The sequence below is a fragment of the Stegastes partitus genome, unplaced genomic scaffold (genome assembly GCF_000690725.1).
Source record: "Stegastes partitus isolate 25-593 unplaced genomic scaffold, Stegastes_partitus-1.0.2 Scaffold209, whole genome shotgun sequence".
NCBI classification, from domain to species: Eukaryota; Metazoa; Chordata; class Actinopteri; family Pomacentridae; genus Stegastes; species Stegastes partitus.
In genome coordinates this window covers 601,128-619,176 of record NW_007577940.1, presented here as the reverse complement: position 1 = coordinate 619,176, position 18,049 = coordinate 601,128, and the positions used below count along the sequence as shown (strand labels likewise).

Sequence of the window (18,049 nt, the reverse complement as noted above, 5' to 3'; positions counted from 1 at the left end):
GATCCATTAAGTCTTATCTGGCACATGAGTGATTTTCTCGGTAACACAGATTAGTCAGAGCGATGTAGGTTCTGCCACATGTTTCAAATGCTGCTTTCCCTCAGATTGTCTTGATGCAGAAGATCACAAATACTGACTCTTGGATCTAATTTGTCATGCTGTCTAGGAATGTTTCTAACAGCAGATACACTGCAGCTCCCACAGTAATCAGCTACAACTTCATTCATTCTTGTTGTAGTATTTCAGAGCCATCTTGTGGTGGCATACAGTGCCACAAGTAAAGAGTGATAGGAGTGGAGGAGGCTACCCTTCTGATGCTAATGCATTCAGCACAGCGCCACTGTGTGGTTAGTATGTGAACTTGAATCAAGTTGTAACCACATCAAGGAATAGCTTAACTGATAAATGTTAAATGAAAACTCTATTTACGCTGTTGTGGGCAATTCTCACAAAAACCAAAGCAACCAAAACCAAAAATGAATGTACCCTATGACCCTGTAATAAATCTTATTTGTCTTACTACTCAGTTACACGAACTATTAAAAACACTAAAGAATGGACCTGTGGGACGTGACGACGCACGACAGTAAGCATGTTCACTCTATATACAGTAAAGGCAATGAATCTGCCTGCGTTACCTCATTTAACAGAAATCAATGCATTTTCTTCTTAACACACTATATATATATATATAATTTAATTCTTATCTTTAATTCTATCTTTAATTCTCTTTTCTGTGGTGGTGATTAAAATCTCCGTTGGGAGGAGTGCCAAAAATTCCTTAGTGCAGAAAAACCCTGCTGTTGCACTGTGTGACATACACACTGTAATTTATCTTGACAATATCCCTCATACTGAGGATTTGCTGCTTTTCTTTGTATTATATAATTGCAAGCAGAATATTTTGGGCTTCTGAGTTGCTGGTCTAATAATAATAATAATAATAATGATAATAAAAAAAAGACATCAGATACATCCTAGGGCTGCAAGATGCCTCGGTGGTGAGCACCGTTGCCTCGCAACAAGAAGGTCGCCGGCTGGTGAGGACACCCAGAATCTTTCTATGTGGACTTTGCATGTTCTCCCCGTGCAGTGTGGGTTCTCTCCGGGTTCTCCGGCTTCCTCCCACACAGTCCAAAACCATTTTGAGGTTAATTGGTGATTCTAAATTGTCCGTAGGTGTGAATGTGAGTGTGCTTGGTTGTCTGTCTCTAAGTGTAGCCCTGTGATAGACTGGCGACCTGTCCAGGGTGTCCCCTGCCTTCGCCTTAAGTCAGCTGGGATAGGCTCCAGCCAACCCACACCCCAAGTGAGGATTAAGCGATGTATAAATAATGGATGGATGTTTCTAACAGAGCTCAAATGTGTTTTTCAGCCCTGACCGTGGTGACATCTTTATATGCCTTATTTGTCTAAAATCCACAAGCTTAAAGTAGCATCAAATAATGGATAGCTGTACCTATACTTAGGTAAAGTCTCAAAGCTGCACCTAGTCATAATTCATTTATATAAAACTTCGAATTTATATAGAAATCGAATATTGTTTAAAGTGCTTTTCAAGTGATTGACAAAACATGGGATAGTAAAAAATAGATTTAGAGGGTAAGGCACAGAAAAATATTTGATGAGTAGTAAATGTCATAGAAGATAAATAAAAGATAACACAAAAAATAAAAATAATAAAAATACATTGTGAAATATAACACTATATTTAGTACAACTACTGGACTAAATATACTTTCACTGGTTATTTTCACAATAGAAAACTGCATACAGTATGAATGGATGCCCCACAGACTGAATTGATCCCACTCTACGCACTGTTACTACACCCACGCCCAACCCCACAACACTTCGTAACACACACATAGCCAGTACTCAATAGTCAGATCATCTGTGCCGCCATTGAGGGAGTTTGTTGGTTTTCAGTTGCAACGTTTTGCGCCAAACATTATATTCAGAACAGCACTAAAGTAAAGTTTTCTGAGCATTTAGTGACTTTACATTATAAAAACCTTGCAGTAGTCTCTTAGCTCTGGTTGTCTCAGCTTCATCTCTTACATCAGGTAAGACATAACCTTTACACTCATTTTTAGAATGTAGTGTTTTATGCTTTTTTGAAGAGTTTTGATGTTGATTTAAAGCTGTCTGAGATAAAAATGTATTTTCTCTCACGTAGTAATCTTCTACTCAAAAACGGACTAATTTGTTTGTATAATATGCAACTAGAGGTTTGTAACATGGTTTTAACATGTGATCTTACACAAAAAAAAATGTAAGCAGCAGTTGTAAATCCTTATTTGTGCAAGACTTTGTCCCTTTAAGTCTTCAGCCTCTTAAGAATTGAGGAAAGCCGCTATTTTTGAACAGATGTACCAATTTATCAATTTACTTTTATGAAAAGGCAGAAAACTTGTCAGAGGTAATTTAATTTTAAGAGCACACAACTAATATCTAAAACGTATTACTTTGTAATAATGACAGATGAATTGGATTTTTTGGGACTGTATTTTTTCTAAATGACTTGTGTGTTTGGAATGCATTGTCTGCAATATGAGCTGTAATACTGCATCTTACAAATTTCCATTGTTAATTCATTATAGTTGTCATTAATCTGACATATGCATATTCTGAAAATGATTGTCAGTGTTTTCTGAAGCTGAAGTTGATATTCAGAGATGTGTTATTTTGTCCATAACCCTAAGATATTCAGTCTACTGTCATAAAGGAGAAAAGAAACCAGAAAATATTCACATTTAAAAAGCTGCAATCAGAGAATTTAATTTTCTTTTCTTAAAAAATCATTTAAACTGATCAGTCGAGTATCAGAACTGCTGATAATTAATTCAATAGTTGACAGCTAATCGTTCAAACATTGCACCTCTAATGTTCTGCAAAAAAGTTATTCACCTTTTAAAATAAATTCACAGTAAATCTATCAGTGCAATTTTATTTTAAACTGAGGCTCAATCGTAAGTAGAATAGTTAGTCAAAAAACTGTGTGTTGAATTGTAATTTGATTAAAATAAGTGCACATAAAAAAACCCTGCAGACATGTTACCTTTACTGTAAAAACAGAAAGTATCTCTGAATCTTAAACGTTTCAACAATCCTGGAACTAAATGTGTGAAATGCCGCTCTGTCATTGACATTAGTCAAATCTAAGATAAGAATTGTGGTAAAAATCACTCCAAAATATTCCCCAACAAGGGGGGGAAAGCAAACATTTTGAGAACTTCAGTACAACTGAAAAGCCCTGACTAACTCAGCTGTGACAAAAATTCTGTTTTAGGTGAACTGATGACAGTGTTTCCACAGAGCAGAAAGGAGATGACAAAAGAGACTAAGAGGAAAATAAAATATAAGGGTTTAATAAAATAAATGTAGCATGGCTCAAATGGTATACAGAGGAGCAAGTTGACGGGTGATATATTCAGCATAGTGAAACATCTTTCTAGAGTTGATGAGCAGAGTAGTGTGAAGAATGCCTAATTTGCAGAGCTTGTAAAAATGTATATAGGCCTAGTCAAATAGCCGATCAACAGCATGTGAAGAACCCACTTTTTTTCTTCAAAATTGGTAACACTTGTGGGCACATGCAAAAATTTTGCACATATTGATTCCACTTTTTTTCCTCCATTTTATTTTGGACAACAAATAATCAAATAAACAGAACTTTATCTTTTTCATGATTTACAGCATTAAAATGGTGCAATACTGGACAGTTTCCATAGAGGTGCCGAGCTTTATATTACAGTAAAAATGAACCCTCAGTAAGGAAAAATGTCACAGAAGCAAAAAACACATAGAAACTGCTTGGAGTTCAGATAAGTAATGGTGAAAAATAGAAGAAACTTAAGGAAGATCATTATCTAGGCTACAGGAGATACATGTAGTAGATAAACTGTGTTGGCTTGACAAATTTATAATCCCAAGCATATTATTAACCAATTTGAAATGCTAAGTGTAATGGTATGCTAAACATCTCATTACCCTGTGTGTGCGCATGTGGTTGTGCCCATGTGTATGTGTGCATGACTACACTCATGTGACTGTCCTTCACAGTCAGTGGTCAGGCTTCAGGAACTAGCTAGCAATCTGAAATGACATATATTGATCAGCCTAGAAAACTCCCCCAAATCAGCTTCAGAAAGAGAAGCTTATGTCATGAATGCGGAGGAACACTCAGTGATCAGTTCATCGTGGCCAAATGACTATGATATGTCTGGGTGACATTTGCATAATGCTTTTTTGTCCTGGCTTTATAACAGCAGTAAATCATGGTAATGATCTTGAATTGCAGTCATACTTAAGTACTGAAGCCAGCTGAGTCATGGAACATAATAAAAATACCACTTTAAGGTGCCTTTTTATAGAAGGAATAACTGATGACTGTTCTAATGTATAATTATATCAGCAATATTCTCGAGTGATAAAAGCTTTAATATGAAACACTGGCGTCAGCCCAATGCCGACAGGCAGACATTGCCTCATGGGTTAAAAGTTTGTAGTTCAGTTTGGAATTGTTGCATAGAAATCAATATGGCAACTTTACATGTAAAATCAAGCAATTTTCTTTTTTCCGATGTGTACAATGGAAAAGCTTTGTGTTGTATGTCTGAACCTGTCAGTGGACCATCATGATAAGACTGGGCATAGCAATATTTTAGTTCCAATGCTAGAAACCTGATGTTCTCTGCAATTACATGGAAAAAATCTATGCAGGGAACAGGCAGTTGGCCAAGATTAGTTTTGCTTAGTATATTGGATTATTAGATATCAGCAAAAATCCAACATTGTGCATCCTTAGTTAACTCTATTAACAGAAAGCAGTTTCAGTTCCTTTTTTGCTCCAGTCACTTTCACTGCAATATAAAGTCCTACACCTCTATGGAAACATGGCTGGAAGCAGAAAGAACTCAGAAGTAGTGCAGTATGACACAGTTAAAGTCCCCTAAATCATAAACATTTTTAAAAATGGCTTCTTTGATTATTTGCTTTGCAAAAATTGTAAAAGCCTGAAATAGTATATCCAACATTTTTATTCTTACGTTTTTTAATTGTTTTCATGCTTGTCTCCTCTCTGCTCTGGGCAACACAGCCTACAGTGCAGCTGAAAGTGCTCGAACTTTTGTCATCTCACTGCTGTAAAATCTAATGGCTTCTAAGTTGTACTGAGGAGCCCAGAATTGTTTAGTTTTTTTTTTAAAGAATCTGATTTGAGCATTTTTGGCATTTTCTTTAATGAAACATGTTGAATAAAGTGATTTTAATTAAATAAAATGATTTTAAGCTTAGATTTTGATAATTTTCCCATTGGAGTGGTACATCACAGTAGTTGAAAGACTGTTGGAACCTTGAAAGTCTGTCAGTTGTTTTAATCTTTTCGATTTCTGGTACATAAGTGGCATTGTTTTGGAGACTTTCATTTTTTTTTGATGACAACATGATTTCTTTAGCAGTGTTTCATCCATGGGCTGCAGGGTGGCGCAGTTGGTTAGCACTGTTGCCTCGCAGCAAGAAGGTTGCCGGTTTGCGTCCTGGTGGGGGCACTGGAATCTTTCTGCGTGGAGTTTGCATGTTCTCCCCGTGCCACGTGGGTTCTCTCCAGGTTCTCCGGCTTCCTCCCACACAGTCCAAAAACATGTTGAGGTTAATTGGTGATTCTAAATTGTCCGTAGGTGTGAATGTGAGTGTGCTTGGTTGTCTGTCTCTAAGTGTAGCCCTGTGATAGAATGGCGACCTGTCCAGGGTGTCCTCTGCCTTCGCCCTAAGTTGGCTGAGATAGGCTCCAGCCCCCCCGCGACCCTAGTGAGGATTAAGCGGTGTATAGAAAATGGATGGATGTTTCATCCACAGCACTACCCACCCACTCACAAGTCATAAGTGTTAGCCCATCAACACAGAAGGATAAGTGTTAAAAAAACAACTTTTAATTAAACATGTAAAGCATAAAAAGGACATTCCAACACAATGTATCATTGGAGTTTGTGTTATTGTAAAGTTTGACACCAAGATTTAAATATCTACACTAAATGTATATCAGTCGTATAAAGCATTAGTAGATGATTTATTAACCATTAGTTGCAACTTATAAACACTTTATTACAGGAAATCTTTCAGAGAAAGCGGTACAAGTTTGCAACCTGGCACCCTAAAACTTGTTCTTATTACTGGTGTTTGCATCTTAGCTGTTTCCTTTTGGTTTCATAGCCTGTGCAGCAGTATGTTCCTGAGGGGGTGCTGGGGGTTTTCCATTGAGTTTTCCTTTGGTCATCCATTGATCTTTTGAGGTTGCAGTGGCACATGTGTGGCCATGTGGGCCTGCAGCTTGCATGGTGCAGTATAAGTTACTGTAAATTCAGAGAATTCCCTAAGCAAAGAATTTTTTACAAACAGAATACATAAGCAGTGGACACATGCAGTATATAATGGTTTATTTTAGGTATGTGGTGATAAAGCATCACAGAGGGAACATGGTCACCTCCAACTTTCATTGTTTCTCAGTCATCATTCTCCATGTTCTTGCATGTCTGTTTCAGGATGGATCATCATGACTGGCAGAGAGGGAGAAGTAGAGGTCACAGGCGCTACGACGATGATGAAGGTGTGAAAACACAGTAACCCTTAAACAAAGAAGGAGCCACTGTCCTGAAAGCCCTTAAAGCCTCAATCCCACGATAGAATAGGACAGTACTGTATGGTACAGTAATGTGTTTAGCTGTAACTTTAAGAAAATTTAAATATGCACGACCAAACCACAATACCAACTTACACAAAGGCTCTTAACCCTGCATTTATTTATTATTTGGCCACTTGGCAGCAGCACAACACATTTAGGAGTTTTTATGGAGAATATGAACATGTGTCGGCACAGAGCAACATTATCATTTATTCAGAGGGTAGGGTTTAGGTGTAATCCTTTGTCCACTCCATTAGTAGTAGAACTGAGAGTCAGGTAATAAATGGGCCACTCCATAGAAATATGTTGCTCCACCACATTTCATTTGGGACCCAAAACTAAGTTCTCAAAAAACACTCAAAAAACAGGACTAACATGAGAAGCCATTCTTAGGGTTCAATATCTTCCACATATAATGACAAGCTGTAGACTCCCATTCACACCAGTTTTTGTAGTCCTATGAGTCCGCATCACCTTTTCAGCATGTCAAAATTGCAAAAACTGGAACCTTGGCTTACGATACTTGCCACGAATCAAATTTCACTAATGTTATTAACATACAAGTTTGTAAAATGTTGACCAAAGATTGTATTTATTGTATTTTCTAAAATTTTCCCTGAGGTTTTACACCAAAGGGATCAATAAAGTTTTATTCTATTCTATTCTATTCTATTCTATTTTATTCTATTCTATTTTTTATTGGACATATTCAATTCAATTCAATTTTATTTGTATAGCGCATATTTACAACAACAGTCATCTCATAGCGTAACATATGGATACATTTCCACACTAACAGGATGTGAGGTCGTAATACCACCCTTGTTTAAGACTTTTGCGACTTTCACGAACCAATAATTAAAATTTTGGCCTCTGCTGGACCCATTCAGTCACCTGCACCTGCTGGAAACAATTTTGTCAGTGTCCCGCTAATTTAATGGCTGTGGGAGTTAAACCTGTGGACATTCCTGTTAATGTGTGTGTCTTTGCTTGTTCACTAATCAGCTCTCAGCTTTCACAAGTTGTAAGTGTATTGATCTGGCTCTTAAACATCCTTTCTCTGTTTTTTGCAGATGCCCAGCCATTCTACATTGGTGTTCCGGTTTCTCACAGACGGAAAAGGCGCAGACATCACTCCTATGCCAGTGAGGCTGACCGTGACTCACGACACACACACTATGATCATCACACACACCGTGAACACTCTCACCGAGGATATTACCACGAGAGAGATGAGCACTATAACGACGACGAGGGCAGTTCGGAGCGTCATGAGCACGTTGATCCCTCAGGTTAGAAAATATTTTGAAGTTATGGGTTAAGGTAAAAGGCTAGTTTTGTAAAACTGTTGTGTGTGACTTTTAAACAGGTAAACATTTTAAACATTTACTTCACTGTGAAAGCATCAGTGTCATCAGTGACTGAAGAATGTACATGCACACAAAGGAATGCTTTGCCCATTCTTATGTCCTACTTACATGACAAATGTAACAATTTTTGCATTCATACAGTTTTTGACTTAAATGTGGACACTTCGATTCATAATTTGCTATTAGGGGTGAACATACCCTTCTAGTGAAAACAATTTTTTCTGTTTTGCATTTTTCGTTTCGTGGCTAATGCTTAAAAATGGTCTTGAATTACAAATAGTGAACCGCATTTGTGTGCCTCCAGCTAGCAATGCTAATGAGTATTGGTTAATCGTGTAAGCATAAGTTCATAGGATAGAAAGGTCACAGATGAGGTTTGAATCAAAAGCCACCCACATATTTTGTTTCACTTTGTTTATTTGTTTATTTCATTTCATGTTATTGAGAGTAAAACATAAAATTGTTCTTTATAATTTAAAATGGCTATTCTACTAAGACACATGGTGTTTGGTGTGTCTTTACCAAAATAGTAACTGTGCTCCTAGTTCCTTCACTTAGACACAGTACATAAGAAATAGGTGTTGTTGCTCTTTCTTGCCGCAACAGGGAGTATTCCTTCTCAAGTGCTTCTGTCAAATGTAAAGAAAGGTACACTGTGCTGTGGTACTAAGCGACTGGACAGAAACATGTCACGATGTAATGTGCTGTTATTTCGATATTTTGTACAAGTAAAGAAAGAAAACCGTAAGTCACACTGAGTGTTTATTCAAGTGTGCAACTGCAGATTAATTGCCAATAATACTTGTACAGATTAAACTTGCTTACAAAACCACAATGAGAACAGCTCCCTTCTACCTGAGCTCTCTCATCCCTCACGCTCACTATGCTCGACCAACAAAAACTGCCTGATACAACCGCCCCAACAGGGCCCGAGGTCGATAGCTAGACTTTCTTCTAAGGCACTCAACAGATATAGTGTTCACACATCCTGAAAGCATAATAATGCATTGCTCCTGCTGCGGCTCTAAGGAGGAATTCAGTGAAAAAGGAGACATCACAGACTTACTTAAAAATTTTACTGCATAGGTAAATGTACATGCAGTAGTGAGGGGCTTATGAGCCAGCCTGATGTGTGCTATTCTGTATGTTAACAGTGTGCAGTGAAGTAGAAGTTGCTGGTGCATGCATGTATGTAATGAATATTTTGCAGCATGGTCCCTGTTCCCAAGGGGCCATGAAGTCTGAAGCCTGTAAGCTGATTAGAGCTGAGGAACTCCAAGCTGTGTGTGTGTGATGTGCGTGCGTGTGTGTGTGCATGCATGTTATTTGGGGTGTTTTGTGTGTGGCATGCTTTGTGTTTTTACTTATTTCAGTCAGGATTTCTAAGAAATACAACATGAGGCCTGAAGTGGATAGTTGCCTGTACTGAATGTAGGACTGCTGGAGTCATCAGAGACAGAAAGTAGAGTTTATGTTGGTGAGGATGTCTTTGCTTTTCTTGCGTGTGAGTAGGAGTATGTGTGCATGGGAGGAGAGTACTAGAGGGCCCTGTGGTGTGTGTCAACCCTCTTAAAGCCTCTGGCTCTTTGCTGCTTTGGAGATTTTAGTGGATTTCTACCACAGCTTACAGAAGACCTTTTCCAACTGACTGAATGGTGCAGGTCTTTCTTAGACCAACTACACCCCAAACCTACATGGCTGATTGAAACAATAGAACTAGCTGCGGAATAATCCCTGAAGAAGAGGCTGTTAAAGCAGCAAAGCAGAGAAACAAGCTGAAAAGACGTATTTGAGAAGGAGTGATAGTGTGTCACTTATTTCCACTCATGGTGGAAAGCAAAGAGCAGTGAGTCAAGGACTCTCAACTATATCAAGAGGACAAGGAAACAGAAGACTTCTCTATCCAAAGCAAACCCAAGGATCTAGTTTTGGGTCTCCTGTCAAAGGATCTGGCAAGCATGGAGGATTCTGGGGTCTCTTTTCCTTCAATTATGGCCTCCCGCTGGACCATACCTGGCTCCCAAATAGGTAAAGATGGAAATACAGAAGAGGGGAAACATGACATGTTTCAGTGAAAATGCAATGAAGGGTAACTGACTACATGTTAATTAGACTGAATTACATGATCATTGCATTTACTTCTACTTGATTTACCAGATGTTAGTAAGGAACATAACATTAATTAGTTTTATCTCCAAATCTTGTAAAGAGTTGTTTTTAAAAGAAAAATAAAAACATTGCATGCTTAGGATGTTCTGTGTGTGTAATGTTGCTTATTACCACAAAGTCCTGCTCTTCTATAATTGCTTCATGGTTGGACTGGGAAGCACATGCTGCACTCAAAAATCAGGCTGGACTCAGATAAACGTAAACTGAAACAATCTAAAAACAACTGACTTGGCTGGTCTTCAGTGTGACTTTAATGGTCTAACCATCAACTGAACTGGCATATAGGAATCACAGGATCCCGAGCTCATTTAAAAAATAGTTCAGTTTACAATCATAAAGCTACAAAGGGGGCTGCAAGGTGCTCGGTGGTTAGCATTGTTGCCTCGCAGCAAGAAGGTTACCTGTTCGCATCCCAGTGAGGACACCCGGGACCTTTCTGGATGGAGTTTACATGTTCTCCCCATGCAGCTCTCGTCTCCTCTCCTCTCTCCGGCTTCCTTCCACACAGTCCAAAAACATGTTGAGGTTAATTGATGATTCTAAATTGTCCATAGGTGTGAATGTGAGAGTGCTTGGTGGTCTGTCTCTGAGTGTCGCCTTGTAATAGACTGGCGACCTGAGCAGGGTGGATGGACAATAAAGGAAATTAGCTCAAGCATTACATGTATTACTTTTACAAATGGAGCTGAATTTAACTATTTTCTATGTGTTTAATAACTACCAACAACATGCATTCAAATGTATCTTATAACACAACTTCTGTTTTATTTGCAGTATCATTGAAACTGACACTATTCACATCCCTTTATCCCATATATAAAATGTAAAGGGTAAATACAAAAAAAAATACCCTGCGTGTAACATGCTAAATTTGTTCTGAATGTGGTGCAAATGATTTATTTTTGGCAAATACAAATTACATTTAAATGAGACAGGCTGAATGATGTGTTAATATAAAATATCAAATCAAACTAGTCAACAATGTGTTGATCATTGAACCTGATAAATCTTTGCATTATTCTTCAGACAGCTATAAACACGGTTACATTGTGGGCTGTCTTCCCTTAGTACTTTGTTTTGTTCTTCCTCAACAGTTTCTGTGCAGCTATCCACCACCTTGTTAAAATCGAGACGCTGAGCAGATCACCTGGTACTAATAAGCTAATTATACAGTACACTGAGCTGAAAGAAAATATTTTCTACCTCTTAATTTGGCAATTAATGGAGATTATGGCACCAAAACAACTAGTAATATTTATCTTATCAGCTTTCAGACACTTTTGGTTTGGTTTCTAACCCAAGTGTGTGTTACTCACAGACTTACTGTATCTATACTTTGTGCTATTTGGTGCTGACCAAGCAGCATAATGTCAGTTTTCAATAGCTTTTTCATGAAAAACTGCTGCCTGCTGCTAGAAATGAAGATAATAAGGGTGGAGTTTGTGGTTTAGAGAACCAAAACAATGAGCTGAAATGCTCTGTAGAAGTGAACTGCAAAGTTGAATGGCAATATTCTGAATGCTTATAAATCTTGTTTCATCCATTGTTAATTTAAAAATTATTTATTAGTGCAGCTTTTCGTCATTTGCATAGGTATGACTTATTAACTACTAGCAGGTAATATACGTTTGCACTTTACCCAGTGGCCCCGAGTTGACCCATAACATTGCAAACATAATACACCCTGACCTCCCTCTGTGGGATTACATTGGCTGGTCAGAGATTCAATTTCAGACACATAAGTATCTAAACTTCTGATAATAATGCAATAACATAAGCAAACACTACTGTGACCCAACCTGACATGAACATGGAAACTGCAGCTGCTTCCATTAAGGTGTTGGTTGCATTGTGGAACATAGTATTGTATTATAATTATACACCACACTGCCGTTAACCATGATTACATAATTGTTCCCGATACATGGGAGTGCTGATTGAGACTGTGAACGTCACTGTCACACGAGGCTTGTGACATTTGAGGTTAAAACTGGGATCTTTCAGATCTATGCATTAATGTGTTATCGACTTTTGACTCTTTTAACTCTCATTTTAAAGGAGGAACAAACAAGAAACTTGGAGACTGACAACACACACATTCTTGTGTTGATAGACCACTTATACATACACACAGACACACTATTCAAACAGTGGTGGGAGTGCAAGTGGACTTTGCCTTCAGGCTCAGGATGTTAATGGAGATTGATCTGCTCAGAGTAAAATTAGAAAAAGGTCCCAGCTGATAGATTACACATTGCTATCAAATAGTCATTAGAGGAGCTGACTCTCTTGCTCATTTAAAGATGGCTAACAGGGATTGTTTAAATGAGATGTGTCTGTTTCCAGTGTCTTGAAAGGAAAGGAAAACTCAATGGCTGTCTTGTTAGCCCATTAGTCCGAGGCATATTCTGTGTAATTTATGATTAAATTATCCCACAATTAAATTACATAATATAGACTCAGCAAGTCCAGAATCTCTATGGACACAGCACAACCATGGCTGGACGTAGGGGGAACTCAGAAATGCCTTCTGTGCAGTATGACAGATTTAATGACATAAATCATTCAAAATCAACACTGGGAAAAAGTGGTGTCACCACATGCTATAGCAATAAACTTACTTTAATTGTTTTTATATTACTCTGCCCATTGACTCTGGAACAATATTTCACAATACTGAATGTATCTTCCAACAGCTTTCTCTTTTGTACCATTTTTGGTCCATGCTACGTTTATTTTATTGATTGATTTCTGAATTGACTGCTCACAGCTGAGTCCGTCATGGCTTCCCCGTTGCGCCATAAAATGTAGATTTTTAAACAACATTTTCACAGAATTCGGTGCAAATATTTTTTTTGTTGTTTTAAAGACGAAACACGGTTTTCAAACCTACTGGTAGATTTTAGGGCTTAGAGAGTTAAATTAAACAACCAGTTTATATCAATGTACTAAAGTGTTAAAAGTATGTTTAATTTTCTGCACTGTTGAGAATGTGCAACAATAGTTCATTTCGTTGGCCCAGATTTAGCCCTCTCAGACTTTTAGGGGCAGAGATGTTTTAGTGTTTCTTTGAGCTTTGTTTACTGTGTCAAATATTTCCATTACTCACTCTGATGGTCTCTTCTCTGACTGCTGTGTTCCTGGAAAACTCCTGAACCAGAAGCATGTTGTTTTACTTTTAGCAATTAGCACCTTTGAGCTGTGGTGTCATAAGCAGCAGCATATATCTCGTATATGCACATATTAAACAGTGTTTTGCAGTGATTTTTACATTTCTATTTTTCTTTCTTCTGGCTTGATATGTCTAAAAAACAATAATTAATCAAAATGTTGCTAATGAGCTGATACAAACCTCAAAAAATATTTCTTGACTTTACATTTTCCAAAGCAGTCAATCAAGACAAACTTTAGATAATTTATTCAAGATCCAAGACTCAAGATTTAAGGCCTTCATTGTCATAAACACAATTATACATGCCATCGTCAGGTAATTGGATTCTGTTATCTTCCTCATGTTTCTTCACTTTGCAGTGTGTGCAAAAACCCTTTCAGCTCATTTTTACCATTAAAAAAAAACTTACGATCAAGCAGTAAAGTTAACATTGCATGGTTTCCATGTTGTACTGGTTCAAATACATATGCCAGTTGGTTTACAGTGTTCTCAACTGGTCTGTCAATTTAATATCCTCCATGACAATGTTCACCATCTGGATTTAGCAAGCTATCATGCTATTTTTGCGAAGAAGCACTGAATATGTGCTGAGGCTAATTGAAATGAAACCGTCCATCCATCAATTATCTATACACTGCTTTATCATCTGTAGGGTCGTGGGGAGCTGGAGCCTGTCCCAGTTTACTTATTGATCTGGATGGAAATTTTTGTTTTATTGTTCTATGGATCAAAATGTATTTGCCATTTCGTCAAACTGCCATAATTCCTGAATCCCACGTTAGCATACTTGTTGTAGCTTTTCTTTTCAAACATGTCCATGTCTGGTTGCTTTCTTCTGGCGTGACTCCAACCAGGTTTTTGATAAAAACTGACCGTCTATTGTTTGGCCTCCATTTTGCAGTGTCCCCTGCTGCAGAGCGGCTGCGCCACATCCTGGGTGAGGATGACAGCGCCCCAACACCCACATTATTCACTGAGATGGACACACTACAGCACGAGGGGGGCGAGTTAGAGTGGAAAGAGTCTGCGAGGTATGCTCAAACACACATACAGGCGTCAGAGTGTCAGAACTTTCATTAGTTTAGAATTTTGGTTCATATTTGATGGGATTTAGGGGTTAAAGGTTGCATTTCAGACTTCAAGGGTGGTGGGTGACAGAGGTCTACACTGGATTGAAGCTACAGTTTAACTTACATAACAGCATCCTGCTGGCTGACTCTCCTAGAACCTGAAAAATCAATCATGCTGTTAACAGTCAAATAACTCCATTGCATTTACTGAATTCTTGCTCCAAACCTCTTTTATTTCTCTTTGCTATAGGTGGGTGAAATTTGAGGAGAAGGTGGAGGAGGGAGGAGAGAGATGGAGCAAGCCTCATGTCTCCACACTGACCCTCCACAGCCTGTTTGAGCTCAGGACCTGCCTGCAGACTGGAAGCATTCTGCTTGACCTGGAAGGCTACTCACTGCCACAGATAGTGGGTGAGTCCCACAAAATATCTGACGCTGAATTTATTTTTATTTCTTACACAGATGCAGAAGAAGTACAAGACAACCAATCCTGTGTGCATGTCTAAGGATCAGTATCCAGGCAAATTCAGACATATGTAAATAGCTGAAATCTAAATTGACTTTGTCCTGTCTTCTTCTCATTAATGTCACAGCACAAAACATTTTTGAAGCAGCTTCTCATTTTAGCAGTGCTGGTCGTCACTTTCACTGTTTAAAATGACAAACATCACTGTGACACCTCGTACCAGCTGTCGCTGATTAATTCCGTGAGTAATGTGAAGACAGGCCAAATAAAACTGCTGTTGCCTGTTGTCAGGTTTGTGTTCTTTCAGCTGAGTGTATCACAAGAGTTTCAGAAGTCATGTTCTTCGAGGGAAAGTTTTTTATCACATTATATCAATAATTTGAGTTCATCAGCTTAATAGTTTCAGCGCAGGGCCCATAGTATTTTGATCCAGTGCCTTGTAAAGAGGGCACATTAATACATATGAAGGTAAACTCTTATGCAGTTACTATAACTGTACATTTGCTCACACATTAAGTTGCTGCACAAAATTCCACTTGAAGCAGGGGGGTTTAAAAAAAAACAAGAAAAGAGGTAAGAAAGGCGATATTACAAGAGATAGGGTGTAGAAGGAAATGTAATGGTAATAGATGGGATGGGGGTAGAAGAAAAGAAAAGGTTGGTGTTGGTTGGGTTGGTGGTTAGAGAGGCTTGAGAGGTCAGGTTTGATGGAGGGAGAGAGGGTGAGGAGGTGGAGAAGGGGAAAGGCAGAGGGAGCTGCTTTTGTCCATCCTCCACCTTCCTGTCGCTGTAATTCTGCTTTTTCTGTGGCAACAACCTGCTTTTTCTTTTTCTTCTTTTTAGTCTGTTGTGGTGGGCTGCAAGGTGGCGCAGTTGGTTAGCACTGTTGCCTCGCAGCAAGAAGGTTGCCAGTTCGTGTCACGGTGGGGGCACCGGAATTTTTCTGCGTGGAGTTTTGCATGTTCTCCCTGTGCAGCGTGGGTTCTCTCCGGGTTCTCCGGCTTCCTCCCACAAGTCCAAAAACATCCTGAGGTTAATTGGTGATTTTAAATTGTCCGTAGCTGTGAATGTGAGTGTGCTTGGTTGTCTGTCTCTAAGTGTAGCCCTGCGATAGACCGGCGACCTGTCCAGGGTGTCCCCTGCCTTCGCCCTAAGTTGGCTGGGATAGGCTCCAGCCCCCCGCGACCCTAGTGAGGATGAAGCGGTGTATAGAAAATGGATGGATAGTCTGTTGTGTCCTTTTTTTTTTCTTCTTCTGCCTTTCTGTTCTGGAAAAACTTGATGAATCTTCTTTTGTTTTTCTTGTTTGAGCAAAGCTCCTGCAGCTCCTTATTCTTGTCTTCCATTCTTGTCATCTGGTTCTTCTCTTTTTTCTCCTCCTCTCTCTGGACAGCATCCTTCCTGAGTTCCTCCACATTGTTGTGTTCAGTCCTCCAGGTCTCTTCTGTCTGCTAGAATTCAGTTTTTTTTCTTTTCCAGGAGCTGCTCCTGAAGAGTGTTGCAGAGAGACTCTGATTCAGACCATCGAGCCTCTGGAGTTCCTGATCTCTCACACAGATCTGCTCCTCAAATTCAATGTTCTTGTCTCTCTAGAGGTTGAGTCTGGAGTTTTTGTGCCTCTCGGCCTCCAGCAGCTCGTCCTCCAGCTTCCTCATGTCAATGTGGCTCCTGGTCTATGAACTGCCCCTTTTCAGCCAGGAGCTTTTTAATATAGCGGTCCATGTTGCTGATTTACTCCCTTAAAGGGCTGTTCTGCTTCACCTTTCTCATCTCCTCCTGAAGTTATAAGTCTTCTAGCTTTTCCTTCTCTTCCTGCAGTTTTCGTCCTGCAGTTCTTTATTTCTGTCCTCCATCACCTTTCTGTCTTTCTCCAGTGCCTCCTTCTCTTCTTGCTGCTCTTTTGTCTGGAGGCTTCTCGTTTCTATCAGCATCTCAGAGAGGCTCTTTTTCTCCATCTTAAGTTTGGAGATATCTTTGTATCTCTGACTGAGCTGCTCTTTCGCTTTGTCTATATCCCCCATGATGTCGGTCCATGTCATGGTTGTACTCTGGCTCTCTGTAGAGGCCTCATCCTTCTGCTGGTTGGTGGCTTTCTCCCTCTGGGCCTCCAACAGTTCTTGCAACTCTTTAGCTTTTCTCTCACTGCTCATCAGACTTTCCTCCAGCTTGCAGATTTGGTTCTTACTGCTCTGGGCCTGATGGGGGAACTGCTCCTTGTCAGTGAGGAGCTCTTGAATGCATTGGCCCATGTTATATAGTTTCACCTTCAGATGGTTGTTGTCCTTCAGGGACCCATCCAAGGCCCTCCTCAGTCCAGGTGGGTGACCTGTAATGTTGGTGATCCTACTTGGCGCTTTAGGTAACCTTTCTGGGTCATGGCACTGGGAAAGTGAGACTCTATAAAAAATAGAGCAGTAGATTGTTGGTACTGCCTGGTCTGTGGCAGACTGTGGTACCTGTCGAGGATTTGGTGGTGTTTTGGTTTTAGAGACTGTGGCTGTTTGTTGAAGATCCTTGTTGACTGTTGATGCTTGTTTGAAGAAGACAGTAGCTGCTCTGAGAGTTTGAAAGTTTATTGATGGAAATATACAGAGCTCCTCTATTTAAAAACTAGAGACGCCAAGATGCTACATCGTGAATGACATGATACATTTGTCTTTGATGACATGAGAAATAATCGTCACAAAAAGACAGCAGCTAATTGTTATCCCTATTAGTTCTTGTGCTTGGATCAGCATTCACCAAGATTAAACTTTCTTTAATAAATATCTAAAACCTGCTTTGAATTATTGCATTATGTAGTATGGAATTAGGTTACTTTTATAAACAATGTGAACAAGGATAATGAGAAAATGTTTTCAAATATTTGTTTGCATCTTAAGTAGACTTTGAGATAGACAGGACCAAAACACCAAATATATAAATGACCAAAATAAAAAAGCCAAAATCTAAGGGATATACACGACCGGTCAAAAGTTTTAGAACACCACACTTTTTCCAATTTTTTACTGAAAATTATTCAGTTTCTTGTGTCATTGCATTCTGAAATGAAAGCATAGAACAAACAAGCAATTTTAGTTGAAAAATAAATCATGGAATCAATTTATGGACCAAAATATA

The 18,049-nt window shown here is 39.0% G+C and overlaps 1 protein-coding gene across 1 annotated transcript in view; it reads left to right on the top strand.

Moving 5' to 3' along the window:
• The first annotated feature begins 6,543 nt into the window (after nucleotides 1–6,543).
• Nucleotides 6,544–18,049, top strand: part of slc4a5b (solute carrier family 4 member 5b) — a 52,914-nt gene continuing 41,408 nt past the window's right edge. The window contains exons 1-6 of the mRNA XM_008280776.1: nucleotides 6,544–6,607; nucleotides 7,756–7,974; nucleotides 9,999–10,080; nucleotides 13,753–13,811; nucleotides 14,295–14,424; nucleotides 14,714–14,874. Of these exons, the coding sequence (XP_008278998.1) occupies nucleotides 6,544–6,607; nucleotides 7,756–7,974; nucleotides 9,999–10,080; nucleotides 13,753–13,811; nucleotides 14,295–14,424; nucleotides 14,714–14,874 (715 nt within the window). The remainder of the gene's footprint in view (nucleotides 6,608–7,755; nucleotides 7,975–9,998; nucleotides 10,081–13,752; nucleotides 13,812–14,294; nucleotides 14,425–14,713; nucleotides 14,875–18,049) is intronic.